Source organism: Mesocricetus auratus, unplaced genomic scaffold (genome assembly GCF_017639785.1).
Source record: "Mesocricetus auratus isolate SY011 unplaced genomic scaffold, BCM_Maur_2.0 Super-Scaffold_100707, whole genome shotgun sequence".
NCBI classification, from domain to species: Eukaryota; Metazoa; Chordata; class Mammalia; order Rodentia; family Cricetidae; genus Mesocricetus; species Mesocricetus auratus.
The window spans coordinates 10,582,972-10,597,072 of NW_024429269.1; the positions used below are offsets into that span (position 1 = coordinate 10,582,972).

Sequence of the window (14,101 nt, forward strand, 5' to 3'; positions counted from 1 at the left end):
GTTGAATCGCAGATCTGGCCAATGACTTTACAGTAAGCCCCCCCCCTTTTTTTTTTTGTTCTACCACTCAACTGTCTCACAGCCAGGGACAGAGACCGTGATTTAATGTTGGGTGATCACATGGTTAGTATTGGGCACTTTGTTTGTTCTAGGCACTGTTTGAAATAGGTGGATGAAGCCGTGTGATGTGGAGATTTAGACCCTGCCAGATTTCTCACAGCCCCCCACCCCAAAACAGGGCTTCTCTGTGTAACCCTAGCTGTCCTGGAACTCACATTGTAGAGCAGGCTGGCCTCAAACGTCCCAGCATGCCACTCTGCCCAGCTGATTTCTCCCAGTGTTAAGGAAGCAGACTGGAATAAATGATGAGGTGCTGTCAGGCCTGGCCAGGGGTGTGGAGGCCAGTGCTCTCTTCACAGAGTTTCTCTGTCCCACAGCCGGAGTGCCTGCTACCGAACACCTGTGTGTACCCTGCTGCCATGCTAGCTGGGGGCTCCCAATTCTGCCCCTCCTCAGTGCCTTCCCGCATTTCCCTGTGCCCTCCTACAGCCCCCAAGGCCTCAGTTGCTGCCTTTGCCTGCTGAGCTGTCTTCCTGGCCCTGCCCCGTCTGCCTCTCTTGTCTCTTCCCCAGAGTGCCTGAAGTCTGCACCCCACGGTTGCCCCCAGCTTCATCTTCAGGCGGGGTCCCTGTCACATCACGTGCTCCTGGGTGTTGCCACCACCATCCTGGCGTGCCCCATCCACAGCCTCTTCTCTGTCTAGCCCTCATCCCTGAGGAACTTTGTCCATTGGATTCTTCCCCTTCTCCAAATGTGTCTGTCCTTGATAGGGCGTGTCCCGTGCCATGTCTTACCTTGGGTAAAAGGAGCCACCTCTTCAACTCACAGCTATTTCTCCTGCCCTCTCCTGCCGTGTGTTCATCTTACAAACACTTTTAAGGGACGTGTCCAGTGTGGACAGAGCTCTAGGGGCTTCATGAGACTGCTATATCCCTTAACTACTGTAGATGACAGAGGACATTGCTAACAAGGAGCATTCAGTAAGCATCTCAAAAAATGGCCTCAACAGTTTCTCCCTGCTCCCACCCAGTGCATTTCTACTGGTTCCAGAGTTAGCATAACGATGAGCTGAGATCAAGGCCAATCTCCTACTGCCAAAGTGCTTCAGCCTGGACCCCCCATCAGAGACCCTGCACATTCTTGACACAAGCTCTTATGGTGCATGGTGTGGTTGCACCTGCTTGTGTGGGTTCCAGGTCATCTGTAGCACCTGGTCGGGGCCCCAGGCGCCACAGAGAGGCTTCACCAGTGGCTTTGTTGTAAAGGTGGTAGCAGCGGTGGTGGTCGAGACATCAATGATATCCCTTGCTTTCTTCCTAGGAGATGGCTGGCAGAGCTCTCAAGCAGACAGGCAGTAGGAGTATTGAAGCAGCCTTGGAGTACATCAGCAAGATGGGCTACTTGGACCCCAGGAATGAGCAGATTGTGCGAGTCATCAAGCAGACCTCCCCAGGTGAAGCTGGCTGTGTAGTAGGGAATTATTGTGACCCTACACAGGGAGTCAGACCTGCCCATGAAAGTTGATCATGGGGTAATGGGGTGAACCACAGGTAGTAAGTCCTGGTATTTAACCCAGCTGCTCACCTGATTGTTTGACCCCTGTGTTACTGTCTGAAGGGTTTGTGTCTGTTGAATTTTTCCATCTTTGGGCGATGAGGAGGTTTTTAAAACCTTTTATTGAGCCTAGGAAGGATCTTTTAAAAGAGGGTCTCATCAGTTCCAAAACATACACTGTTTCTCACATTCGATAGCAGGCAGCTTTCAAGGCCTGCAGCTGTGAGCAGTGGTTCAGCTCTGGAAGGGAGGATTGCCCACTCTGCTTCCCTGGCTGTGGGGGGGTGGGTGTTCCTCTCCAAAGACAGAGAGATCCTTGTCAGCTCTGGAAGGGATGGGGAGGAGGTGTGCCCACTCTGCTTCCCTGGCTGTGGGGCTGGTCCTCTCAAGATGGAGTAGATGGCCTGTGGTTCCTGGGTTATGATAAAGGATGTAATCCTGTGGCAGACCTGGGATAAAGCCTTCCCTTGGTGAAAGACGACATCTCACGGGCTTTTGAAGTGTTTGTGTTGTTAGGGAATATACAGTCTGGTTTCTTGAGAAAAGAAGTTTCCCTCACCAGCTGACTGACCATTGTCCTTGGGTTCTTGGCCTTCTGGAGTCTGTCCTGGAGAGTGATGCCGCAGGAAAACAGGCCCAGCCTTGTAGCAACTGCCTTCCTGCTTGGTTTTGGTGTGTTGTGCTAGTTTCATGGTTTTGTTCTTAGTTAATGTTGGGTATATATTACCTTGTTTATCCTTAAAAAAGACAGAAACCCAGCAAATCTTTAATTTGAAGAATAGGTAAAAGGAAAATGAATATTTGGACAGTGGGTACAATTTTGCCCTTTGTTAGGGAAAGTAGACTTTCAAAACCATGGCAGTAAGTAAATTTAGCTCCTGCAAATAACTGCATGTCATGGAGAAAACAGAGTTGGCTGTCTAGGTCATCCCCGCATGGCTGGAGACCGACCTTGGGTGCTGTGTCCTCTAAGGCACCATACCCCTGCCAACCCGCAGCCTTCCCGTATGCTCTTGGCCTTCAGCCCCATCCATTTCCTCCTATTGCATGTCACATTAGAGAGACCAGTTCCTGCCGGGGCAGGACCCACCCTGTCAGGACTCTCAGTAGAAGACCTTATACATTTGCCCAGCCCCAAAGACAGGGGTGGTGAGGACTGCCGGGCTAGCCGCCCACCAGTCCCGTGTGCTCTTAGGCTGACTTCTCACTCTTTCTCCGCAGGAAAGGGCCTGGTGCCCACCCCAGTGACACGGAGGCCCAGTTTTGAGGCTGCGGGGGAAGCATTCCCATCTTACCACCAGCTGGGTGGTGCAAACTATGAGGGCCCTGGTGCAATGGAGGAGATGCCACGGCAATATTTAGACTTTCTCTTCCCTGGGGTCAGCACCCACAACACCCCTGGACACCCGCACCCTCCCAAAGGCTACAGCGCAGCCGTGGACGCAGGTGCACACTTCCCAGGCGCGCACTATGGTCGGGCTCACCTTCTCCCGGAGCAGCCAGGATACGGGGTGCAGCGCAGCCCCTCCTTCCAGAACAAGACACCACCAGATGCCTACTCTGGCCTGGCCAAAGCCCAAGGCGCCCCTCCAGCCTTCCCTGCCCATGCTGGGCTGTACACCACTGCTCACCACAAGCCGGCTACTGTGACTTCCGGTGCCCACCCGCTGCATGTGTTGGGTGCCCGGGGCCCCACGTTCGCTGGCGACAGCCCCACGCAGGCCGTGCTGGCACCATCCAGGAACAGCCTCAATGCCGACCTGTATGAGCTGGGTTCCCCAGGGCCCTGGGCTGCAGCCCCACTGGTGCGGCGCGACTCGCTGCAGAAGCAGGGTCTAGAGGCCACCCGGCAGCACGTGGCCTTTCGGGCCGGGCCCAGCAGGACCAACTCCTTCAGTAGCCCACAGTCCGAGCCCTCGCTGCCTGCCCCTAACACTGTCACTGCAGTGACAGCAGCCCACATCCTGCACCCTGTGAAGAGCGTGCGTGTGCTGCGGCCTGAGCCACAAACAGCCGTGGGGCCCTCACACCCTGCCTGGGTGCCTGCACCTACAGCACCAGCCACCGAGGGCCTGGAGACCAAGGAGGGAAGCACAGGCCAGCACACGCTGGACGTGGACTACGGTGGCTCTGAGCGCAGGTGCCCACCACCACCTTACCCGAAGCACCTGCTGCTGCCCAGCAAGACGGAGCAATACAACCTAGACCTAGATAGCCTGTGTACCGGTGTGGAGCAGAGTCTGCGCGGGGGCACCGAGCAGGACAGGAGTGACAAGAGCCACAAGGGTGCCAAGGGAGACAAAGCTAGCAGGGACAAAAAGCAGATCCAGACCTCACCAGTGCCGGTCCGCAAGAATAGCAGGGATGAAGAGAAGAGAGAGTCACGCATCAAGAGCTACTCCCCCTACGCCTTCAAGTTCTTCATGGAGCAACACGTGGAGAATGTTATCAAAACCTACCAGCAGAAGGTCAGCCGGAGGCTGCAATTGGAGCAGGAAATGGCCAAAGTAATTTCTCACTTCCTTCTTACTCTTTCCCAGCTCCCCTGTCCGCTGTAGCGGCTGGGCACCGTCATCATACACCTAGCTCATAAACTCTGCTATGAGCCAGACGCTTGGAGAAGCCACTGGGTGTGGCCCCCTTTCTGCCTCCCTCCTGAGGAGCCTGGCTAACAAGTAAATCAGCAAGCTGATTAGTGTGCTGTGTCCTTACTTTTGAAGAAAGCACTTCAAAGTTACCTGTTATTAACATTTTCAAAGAATGTTAAAGCTTTCTAAATCAGATATTTAGAGAGCAATATAATATCGCTGGTCCATTGATCCAAATTAATGAATAGTGCTTTTGGTTTGCCTCTTTGAGGTCGTAAGTTCATCTGTAGCCCCCATTGAACGGGTTCTCCTAGACCTGCCCCAGCTTCAGATGCCAGGGATAGAAGTATGTTCTGCAGTGCCTAGCCCAGGAGGGAGGGTGTGTGTGTGTGTGTGTGTGTGTGTGTGTGTGTGTGTGTGTGTGTGTGTGTGTGTGTGTGTGTGGTGTTGGATTTATTTTCTTTTCATGTGTATGAGTGTTTTCGTTTGCATGTATATCTGTATACCATGCTTGTGCCTATGAAAGCCAGAAGAGAGCTTTGGGTCCCCTGGAACTAGAGTTACATACATTGGTGAGCCACCATGTGGGGGCTGGGGACTGAATCGGGGTCCTCTGGAAGTGCTTCTAACCACAGAGCCATCTCTCCAGCCCCAGTAAGTAATGTTTTAAACATTGTGCAGTTGATTCTGTGAAGTACTAGAGAAGTAACTATGATCACATTGTTTTCCATTTAAATGTGATAGTAAATTTACATTGCACAAGCCAGTCATTTCAAATTCCAAAACTTAAGTTTGTGTTCTCATTTCCTGTTGGTCCAGGTTCATTGCTTGTTTTCTGTTTTCCCATTTTCTTTGAACTACTGAAATACTAGATAATGAGTTCCAGGAATGTTTTCCACAGATGTTTTTTTCTAGTAGTAGTAGTAGTGTTTTTCCTGGTTTTTAGAACCTAAAATCACCTAGAGAAAGACTTTTTTTCGGGTTCCATGTTTGCATACATGTGGATGGATGTTGCACGCAGTGATAGATGCCCATATCGATGTATGAAGATCAAGGCTGGCTGGTGTCTCACCTGTAGTCTGGTGGACCTCGTCTTCCTGAAGGGGCCCTTGCTGTTCCAAGGCCCCCCTGCCACACCTCGTGGCTGCTGTGGGGTCCTTATAACATGAGTCTGATTCTCCTTGTGTGCAGGCCGGACTCTGCGAGGCTGAACAGGAGCAGATGAGGAAGATCCTCTACCAGAAGGAGTCCAACTACAACAGACTGAAGCGAGCAAAAATGGACAAGTCCATGTTCGTGAAAATCAAAACTCTGGGCATCGGCGCCTTTGGAGAAGTATGCCTTGCCTGTAAGGTGGACACTCATGCCTTGTATGCCATGAAGACTCTGAGGAAGAAAGATGTCCTGAACCGGAACCAGGTGGCCCACGTCAAAGCTGAACGGGACATCCTGGCTGAGGCAGACAATGAGTGGGTGGTCAAACTCTACTACTCTTTCCAGGACAAGGACAGCCTGTACTTTGTGATGGACTACATCCCTGGTGGGGATATGATGAGCCTGCTGATCCGGATGGAAGTGTTCCCTGAGCATCTGGCCCGATTCTACATTGCAGAGTTGACTCTGGCAATTGAGAGTGTCCACAAAATGGGCTTCATCCACAGGGACATCAAGCCCGACAACATCCTCATCGACCTGGACGGTCACATCAAGCTCACAGATTTTGGCCTCTGCACCGGATTTAGGTGGACTCACAATTCCAAGTACTACCAGAAAGGTACTGCTCTGGGCCTACTGTATACACCTCTCACTGCTTCAGGCCGACTGTGTGCACCTCCCACATCCACACTGGGGACAGTTCCACCAGGCAGCTACATAGTCCTTATGGCACCTACTCTTTTCAAAATGGTCTGTTGGTGTGTTACTATGATTTGGTGTGGCATACTTCCCCTCCTAAGGAATGGTATGATATGTGTGAGGGTATTTTCTTTGTTAGGGGACTTCTTAAAGAACTTCCACACTGTCCTATTAGAGGAAACCCTGAAAAATAAGCCTCAAGTCTCCTGGAGTAGTAGTAGTTCAGTGGAAGGGATCTGACTGGCAAGCAGAAGGCCCCGGTTTTGTCAGTGGGAGAAGAGTTTGTGCTGACACGAGTTGACCAGAATTGCTTGTCTTAAGCTGTGGATTTGCTGCAATATTAGGTATCAAAATTAATGTTCCTTTCTGCTCTTTTCTGTCACCACACCTTTTCCCCGGTAAAGGGAACCATATCAGACAGGACAGCATGGAGCCTGGTGACCTCTGGGATGATGTTTCCAACTGTCGTTGTGGAGACAGGCTAAAGACCCTGGAGCAGAGAGCCCAGAAGCAGCACCAGCGTTGTCTGGCTCATTCTCTGGTTGGGACACCAAATTACATTGCACCTGAGGTGCTTCTCCGCAAAGGTATGCCAGCCTGCTCTCTCCTCAGCTCACTGCCTGATCTTGTAAGAGCTTCAGGGACAGGTGTCCCGGAATCTTAACTATTCCTATTATATTTTTGTGCCTAGAGACACCTGAAAGCTTGATGATTTCCCTAGCAACAAGGCTCTGTCATCTTACCTCTGATCTGGAGGGACCTTTGCTTTCACCATGAGGAGTGTGGGTTGTAGGACTTTCTACCTCAGATCCAGGGAAATGGCTCTCCAACTAACTGGCTTTTTCAGAGTCAGTTAGGGGCTGGAGAGATGGCTCACTGGTTAAGAACACTGGTTGCTCTTTCAGAAGACATAGGTTCAATTCCCAGAACCTGCATGGTTGCTCACAGCTAACAATGGTTCTGGGGCAGAGGATACAGTGCCCTCTTCTGGTCTCCACAGGCACTACACACACGGTACATGCACATGCATGCAGGAGAAACGCCCATACACATAAAAATGAGTTAATTAACTTAACAAATACAGTCAGCTGATGAAACTGTTTGGGGTTGTAGGGCCACTGCCCTCCGTAGCCCATCATTTCCAAGCTCTAGTTTACCTCTCCCTTGTCCAGGTTGGGTTACTCCATGTCTAGTACACAAATTAATTCTCCCTCTTGGGCCCAAAACTCCTAGGAAGTAATATGTGCAAACCTTAATGGACATCAGATTACTAGTTGTTGGTGAAATTTGTTTTCTGGATAGATATCTGGACACAGTGTCTGCTTCAGAACCGAAGGAACCCCGAGTGTCTTTTGTGGTCCGTCGTGACAGTGGGCTGTCAGCTTGACCTTGCAGCTAATCCAGACTTCTTCCATTCACATTGCACCTTTAGCCCTAGTCCAGCACCGTTCAGAAGGAGGTTCTCTGTCACTATGGTGGTCTGGGTTAGGCTGTTGATCCACTCTGCCCTGTGCACAAAGGTGTCTCCTGAGAGCTTGCAAATGCTAACTCTGGTGCCCAGGAGAGGTCCCCCAGTAGAGGTCCCACCCTCTAGCCGTGAGTACTGTTCTGCAGGAACCATTGGCAAGGGTGATTCTGCAGCCATCAATTCTAGGAGCAGTTAATGAAGGTCCACTGACTGTTCCCGTTCGAGAGCCTACTAGCAAGCTTTGCTTGACTGAGACGTGGGCCCTGGAGGAACAGTGGGAAGACATCAGAGGAAAAGGAGCCTGTTCACAGCCTCCTTGTAGGTGGGAGCTTAGTTTTGCTGTTGAGAAGGGCCTCTGCATAGACTCCATGTTCTTGAACATCATCCTAAACAGATTTATAGATTTCCCTATATCTGCTTTCTAACCCTGCCCTATACCCAGTGGGTACAGCACTGCCAAGCCTGAGTTCAATCCCTGAGCCCCACCTGATAGAAGGAGGGAATAGACTCCTACAAGGCATCCTCTGATCTCTAAGCATATGCCATAGTACACTTGTGGACACACACACACACACACACACACACACACACACACTCAAAGTTACAAAAATTTTAAATTACTGTTTTGTCTTCTTACGATGAAAGCGTTCTGTGTTTATGAAGACCAGTGATTAAAAATAAGAAAATTCGGCCGGGCGTTGGCGGTGCACGCCTTTAATCCCAGCACTCGGGAGACAGAGGCAGAAGGATCTCTGTGAGTTCGAGGCCAGGCTGGACCGACAGCCTCCAAAACGATACAGAGAAACCCTGTCTCGTAAAACCAAAAAAAAAAAGAAAGAAAGAAAGAAAGAAAGAAAGAAAGAAAGAAAGAAAGAAAGAAAGAAAGAAAGAAAGAAAGAAAGAACGAAAAAGAAAATTCAGGTGTCTGTGGCCATGTGGTACCTGTCTGCACTTTGTGTGAGCCCCCGCCTGAGGACGTACATTCGTTCAGGCTCTCCTTTGTAGCACAGTACTACCTCTGAGCCTGCCCACTCCGTCGTAGTCTGTCTAGGGGAGTAGCACCCTAAGGGGAGCCTGGCTGTGGGACTGAGGGATGCTGTCTTCAGGGTGCATACAGCTCTGGGATTGGTGGAGTGCTGATGTCATACTCCATCTAGCGCTGAGAAAACTGTCTTTCAGGGTACACACAGCTCTGTGACTGGTGGAGTGTCGGCGTGATTCTTTTTGAGATGTTGGTTGGGCAGCCACCTTTCTTGGCACCTACCCCCACAGAGACCCAGCTGAAGGTAAGCCTCAGTTTCCCCCTGTGCTTTTCCACAGTCCTTGCTCAGTTTTGTACCTCTTCTTCTGAGTAGATTAGAAATGGCTATCATTCGTTGTGGGGTTTTCCAAAGAAAGAGTCTTTTACTATACTTTTGAATTTTTGATATTAAAACAACAACGTTAGACCTGAGTTTTAATGTATTTGTATAAACCATTGCTGTGTGTGTGTGTGTGTGTGTGTGTGTGTGTGTGCGCGCGCGTGCGCATGCGCACACGCGTGTCCACCCATCTGTCCATCCATCCACCCTCTTGGTATTTCAAGGCAGGAACTGCACACAGTGAAGGGCGAGGGACAGCTGTGGTAGCTCCTTGCCTGACTCGCCCTAAAGAGAACCAACAGCCCTGCGGCTGGAGAAGCCAGTGTGCTTGTTTGGATGCTCTGCCACGGTGCCTGTGATTATCAGCTTGGTGGTCAGGCTAGTTGTATGCATTCCCAATACTCACTGAAAATAACTGAATAAATTACTAAATTAATCATTTAGTGATTCATTTTAGATTCACAGCCACTTTCTGAATGTGTTAATCCTTAATTAGTTAGAGTTAAGTGAAAAATCTGAGCTCTAGCAGATTTACAGAAGCACAATTCTAGGGAGTATGCTGATTTCATGTGTCACAAACTCTGTGCCATGTACAACGGCACACATCTAGTAATCCCAGAACTTCAGCAGCAGAGCCTCAAGGCCAAACTGGTCTCCGTGGGGAGTTCCAGGCTAGTCAGGGATATGCGACTAGGACCTCACTAACTAAACTTACTAAGAATGAAGAGGCTACCCATAAAATAGACTATGTCTGCAAAGCAAACATGTGTAAAGTACTTAATATATAGAATGCATAGAGAAAGAACCCCACCAATAAACAATCTGAATTTTCAAAAAGGGTTAGACTATTGGTCATTTCCATAAAAATAAACGAATGGTAAATGAGCACAGGAACACATGCTTAATATCACTAATGACCAGGGAAACGTGATTGAAAGCCCCACACCCACCCATGAGGACGGCTGTTATTCCAACAAGGAGGTCGCACTGGGTACGGCAGCGCATGCCTGCACTCCAGCACTCAGGAGCCAAGGCAGACAGACACTAGTACGTGCAGCAAAGATGGATAGAAGATGGAGCCCGGTACACTCCTGGAGTGAAATGTAACGCAGATGCTGCTAAGCACGGTGGTCCAAATGTGCCACCTCAGAACCAAGGAAACTGGAAGCTGAGACAGGAGAATGTCTCAGGTTTAAAGCTAGTCTGGTCTATAGATGGTAAAACTGTCTCAAAAAAAAAAAAAGAATGAATGAATGAATATTTAAATATAAAATATATGGTTGTTCTTAGGCAGTTGTAAGAGGGAATCATCTTCTGGGTGTAAGTCTAGAACAACCTCGAGCAGGGTCTGAAACAGGCTCTGAGCTGTGAGCACAGAGGCACAGTCACAGTAGCCAGGAGGCAGGGACACCGGACCCCTGTCAACCGGTGAATGGACAGTCAAAACATAGGGCACATACATAAAGGACTGTAGATCAGAAGAAAATCTACACACAAGCAGAGATGAACCTTGAGTATGATATGCTAGGTGAAAGATGGCAGTTAAAATAAGCCACGGGAGTGCAGAATCCCACATCTCTGGAGTAGTTTTTTAATAGGTACCACGTTTGTATGTGAGATGAAAATATCCAGAAATGGTTACACAGCCCTGTGTGAACACACTTAAAGTTAACCAATCATACACCTGACTTACTATTGTGTAGGCCAATCAGTGAGTGGTTCAGAAGTTCAAATAGTAAGCAGAAAATGCCACGACCAAAACCAAGTGTGTTGTTCAGAGTCAAACTGAATTTTGAATCAAAGTTTCTTCTCTTTTCCCCTCTTCTCTCCCTCCCTCCCTCCCTCCCTCCCTCCCTCCTCCTCCTGGAACTACCTCTATAGACCAGGCTGGCCTTGAACTCAGATCCTCCTGTCTCTGGCTACCTTTGCTGGGATCAAAGGCATGCACCACCACCGACCGCCTGGCTATTACAGTTTCCACCATACTTTTTCTTTCCTGCCGGCATCTTGGTGTCATATTCGAGAAGACCTGGGTCACGTTTCATAGTTATAGTCACTGTAGGTCAAGCCTGCCTAGCAACACTCAGATACACTGCCCAGTCCCACTCTGGGCCTAAGCCTGAAGAATGCAGACAACGTTAGGTTTCTTTCTCTCCACAGTGCACATGGCTTCATGACAGACATACTTAATGACCACCCAGGTGAGGCCAAGGCCAGCTGGGGTCAGTTACCTCAAAGAAAAGAAATCCCAGAGACCAGCCACCAACCTCAGTAAATACCAAGTGAGCACTGTGGTGGCCAATGCCATCGCTGAAGATTTTTGGGAGAGCTGTCCCCTTAGCTGTCCGAAGCCGCAGCTGGGTTGAGGAAGCTCTAACCCCTCTCTGTTCCCCACAGGTGATCAACTGGGAGAACACGCTGCACATCCCGGCGCAGGTGAAGCTGAGCGCGGAAGCGCGCGACCTCATCACCAGGCTGTGCTGTGCGGCTGACAGCCGCCTGGGCAGGAATGGGGCGGACGACCTCAAGGCGCACCCATTCTTCAGCGCCATCGACTTCTCCCGTGACATACGGAAGCAGCCTGCGCCCTACGTCCCCACCATCAGCCATCCCATGGACACCTCCAATTTTGACCCGGTAGATGAAGAAAGCCCCTGGCACGAGGCCAGTGAGGAGAACGCCAAGGCCTGGGACACTCTGGCATCCCCCAACAGCAAGCACCCGGAGCACGCCTTCTACGAGTTCACCTTCCGCAGGTTCTTCGACGACAACGGCTACCCTTTCCGGTGCCCAAAGCCGTCAGAGCCGGCCGAGAGCCCAGACCCAGGGGATGCAGAGCTGCTGGAGGGTGCGGCTGAGAGCTGCCAGCCGGTGTACGTGTAAGCGGCCTGTAGCCTCAGTTGATCACATCTGGTGAAACTCTGGTCTTTGTCAAGAAAATCCCAAACAAGATTTTTTTAAAGACAAACTCAAGTTTAGGAATTTCATTTCTAGTTCTGGTTAGTGGGCAACAGGGAGGGTCACCGTGACTTTGAATTGGTCCTTTGAGGACCTTCACTGCATTAAAACATTATTTTTAAAAATTTAGTTCAATATGGAAAGAGCACTTATTTTATGGAGACCCATTTTTTCTTACTAAATTATAAGGATTAACTTTGACAAATCATGCTGCTGTTACTTCCATTTGTGTGTGTGTTTTATCTGATAGCACTTGCCCACGTTTAAAGAAGTAAGAACTGAACGTGTGGGAAGACGTCTGTGCAATAACTGAGAGACAAGACCGCGCTCTTCCCCAAGTCGCGAAGACCGCTGATCTACACAGTGGCGTTGTTTCATAGTTCTCCCCCATTTCAAAGTGGTGATGTGGTGGTTGAAAGCTGCTTCCGTGCTTTTGTCCCCTTCACATAGTGCAGTGTAGAAAGAGTGAGAAAGAAGTGCGATCCCAGCGTCTGGGGCGTGGAAGGCACTGCATGAGCGGTTTTCTGTTGTAAAATTACCGTATCTTGCCCTTCACAGCAGGTCCTGTGAATCTTTTTAAATGAGGTATTCTAGAGAGTGTGCTGATAATGTATTGTGTGGGTGATGACTGTAGCCCTTACTGCTAAAGAGATGCATATGTGTAACTGAAGTGTGGTTTGTTTTTTAACATGTGTGTCTTGGATATGACTGGGTTCTTCGGGAGGCAAATGTAAACGTTTGTCATATATAAAACACATCAAAAGGGATTAATTCAGCTATGCCAAAACATTGGACATAACCATAGCACTCTGTCCACTTCTCTAGTCCGGGATGCTGTCAGTCTTGGTGTGTGGAAAGTCATAGCGGGGACCCTACTACTTAAGTTTTCACTAACAGGTACCCACACCAGAAGGCGGGGTAAGCCTGTTACCTCAGCCAGCCGAGATGCGTCACTCCTGTGTCCTTTCACATGTTGAGGTGTCAAATCTGTTTGTTTGTTTGTTTTTGAGACAGGGTTTCTCTGTGGCTTTGGAGGCTGTCCTGAACTAGCTCTTATAGACCAGGCTGGTGTCAAACTCACAGAGATCCACCTGCATCTGCCTCCTGAGTGCTAGGATTAAAGGCGTGCACCACCAACGCCCAGCAAGGTGTCAAATCTTAATATGGCTTAAACAACAAATTTTTCTAACTTTGTAAAAAGAAAAAAGATTCTTCGAAGTGACATTGAAGTATAAAAACAAGCCATACATTTTTTCTTAGACATATAGGTGTATATATAACTATAGATAAACACACAAAATATTCCTTATTTCAAATTAGTATGGTTCCTATTTAAAGTGATTTATATTTGAATAAATTCAATTTCTTTTGCTTTTGAAAAGATGGAATGCATCACATTTTCATTATACTATTCCACATATTTTCCTTGAGGTTCTTAGCATAATGTATCCGTTACTTAGTATGTATCTAGGCAGAAACACAAATTTATCTATGTCTAAGAAACATTCCTGTGTCCTGGTTTACATTTGTATGAATGGCATATTCTGAAGTCTGCTGTGCTTGTATTGGGACTTACAGTATTCTTGCTATTTTGTAGTAATGCCGTGTTATTTACAGCGCTCTGACATAGTTTCATGTGGTAGGTTCTTTCTCAGGAACTCAATTTAACTATTATTTATTGATATATCATTGCCTTTGAAAGCTTCTACTGGCACAATTTATTATTAAAACTTTAAACCCAAGTCTCTTTGGTGTTTTTTTGTTGTTGTTGTTGTTGTTGGAGCCCGTAAGGTCTTCCACAATAAACATGTTGGAGCTTCCCACATTTACCTGATACCAGGTTTCTGACACCAGAGGGCAGAGAGAGAGAGAGTCCATAGCAACCTAAGATTATGTGACATCTGTAAACAGTCGTCTGTAAAATGGGGGTAAATTTGTCTGTTTAGGGTTTCTGAGTGGACAGGGATTCAAATAGAGATGATAGGTGATCACATCAAGCTTGAGCAGTTCCAACTGTACCTGTATTATTACAGCTGTGGAGGAGTGGCACTGCTAGTGTTTAAGTGTAGTACCCACCCCCTCAAGCTGCTGATGCTGTTAGTGTGGTACCCACCCCCTCAAGCTGCTGATGCTGTTAGTGTGGTACCCACCCCCTCAAGCTACTGATGCTGTTAGTGTGGTACCCACCCCCTCAAGCTGCTGATGCTGTTACTGTGATCCCCCTCAAGCTACTGATGCTGTTACTGTGGTTCCCCTCA

The 14,101-nt window shown here is 48.8% G+C and overlaps 1 protein-coding gene across 2 annotated transcripts in view; it reads left to right on the forward strand.

Annotated features, from left to right (window-relative positions):
• Lats2 (large tumor suppressor kinase 2) overlaps window positions 1-13,585 on the forward strand; it is a 55,852-nt gene extending 42,267 nt beyond the window's left edge. For both annotated transcript variants that reach the window (XM_040740530.1, XM_021230257.2), the window contains 6 exons: window positions 1,381-1,513; window positions 2,836-4,121; window positions 5,394-5,976; window positions 6,461-6,643; window positions 8,704-8,810; window positions 11,283-13,585. In XM_040740530.1, the coding sequence (XP_040596464.1) occupies window positions 1,381-1,513; window positions 2,836-4,121; window positions 5,394-5,976; window positions 6,461-6,643; window positions 8,704-8,810; window positions 11,283-11,768 (2,778 nt within the window). In that variant the 3' untranslated portion in view covers window positions 11,769-13,585. The remainder of the gene's footprint in view (window positions 1-1,380; window positions 1,514-2,835; window positions 4,122-5,393; window positions 5,977-6,460; window positions 6,644-8,703; window positions 8,811-11,282) is intronic.
• The last annotated feature ends 516 nt before the right edge of the window (window positions 13,586-14,101 follow it).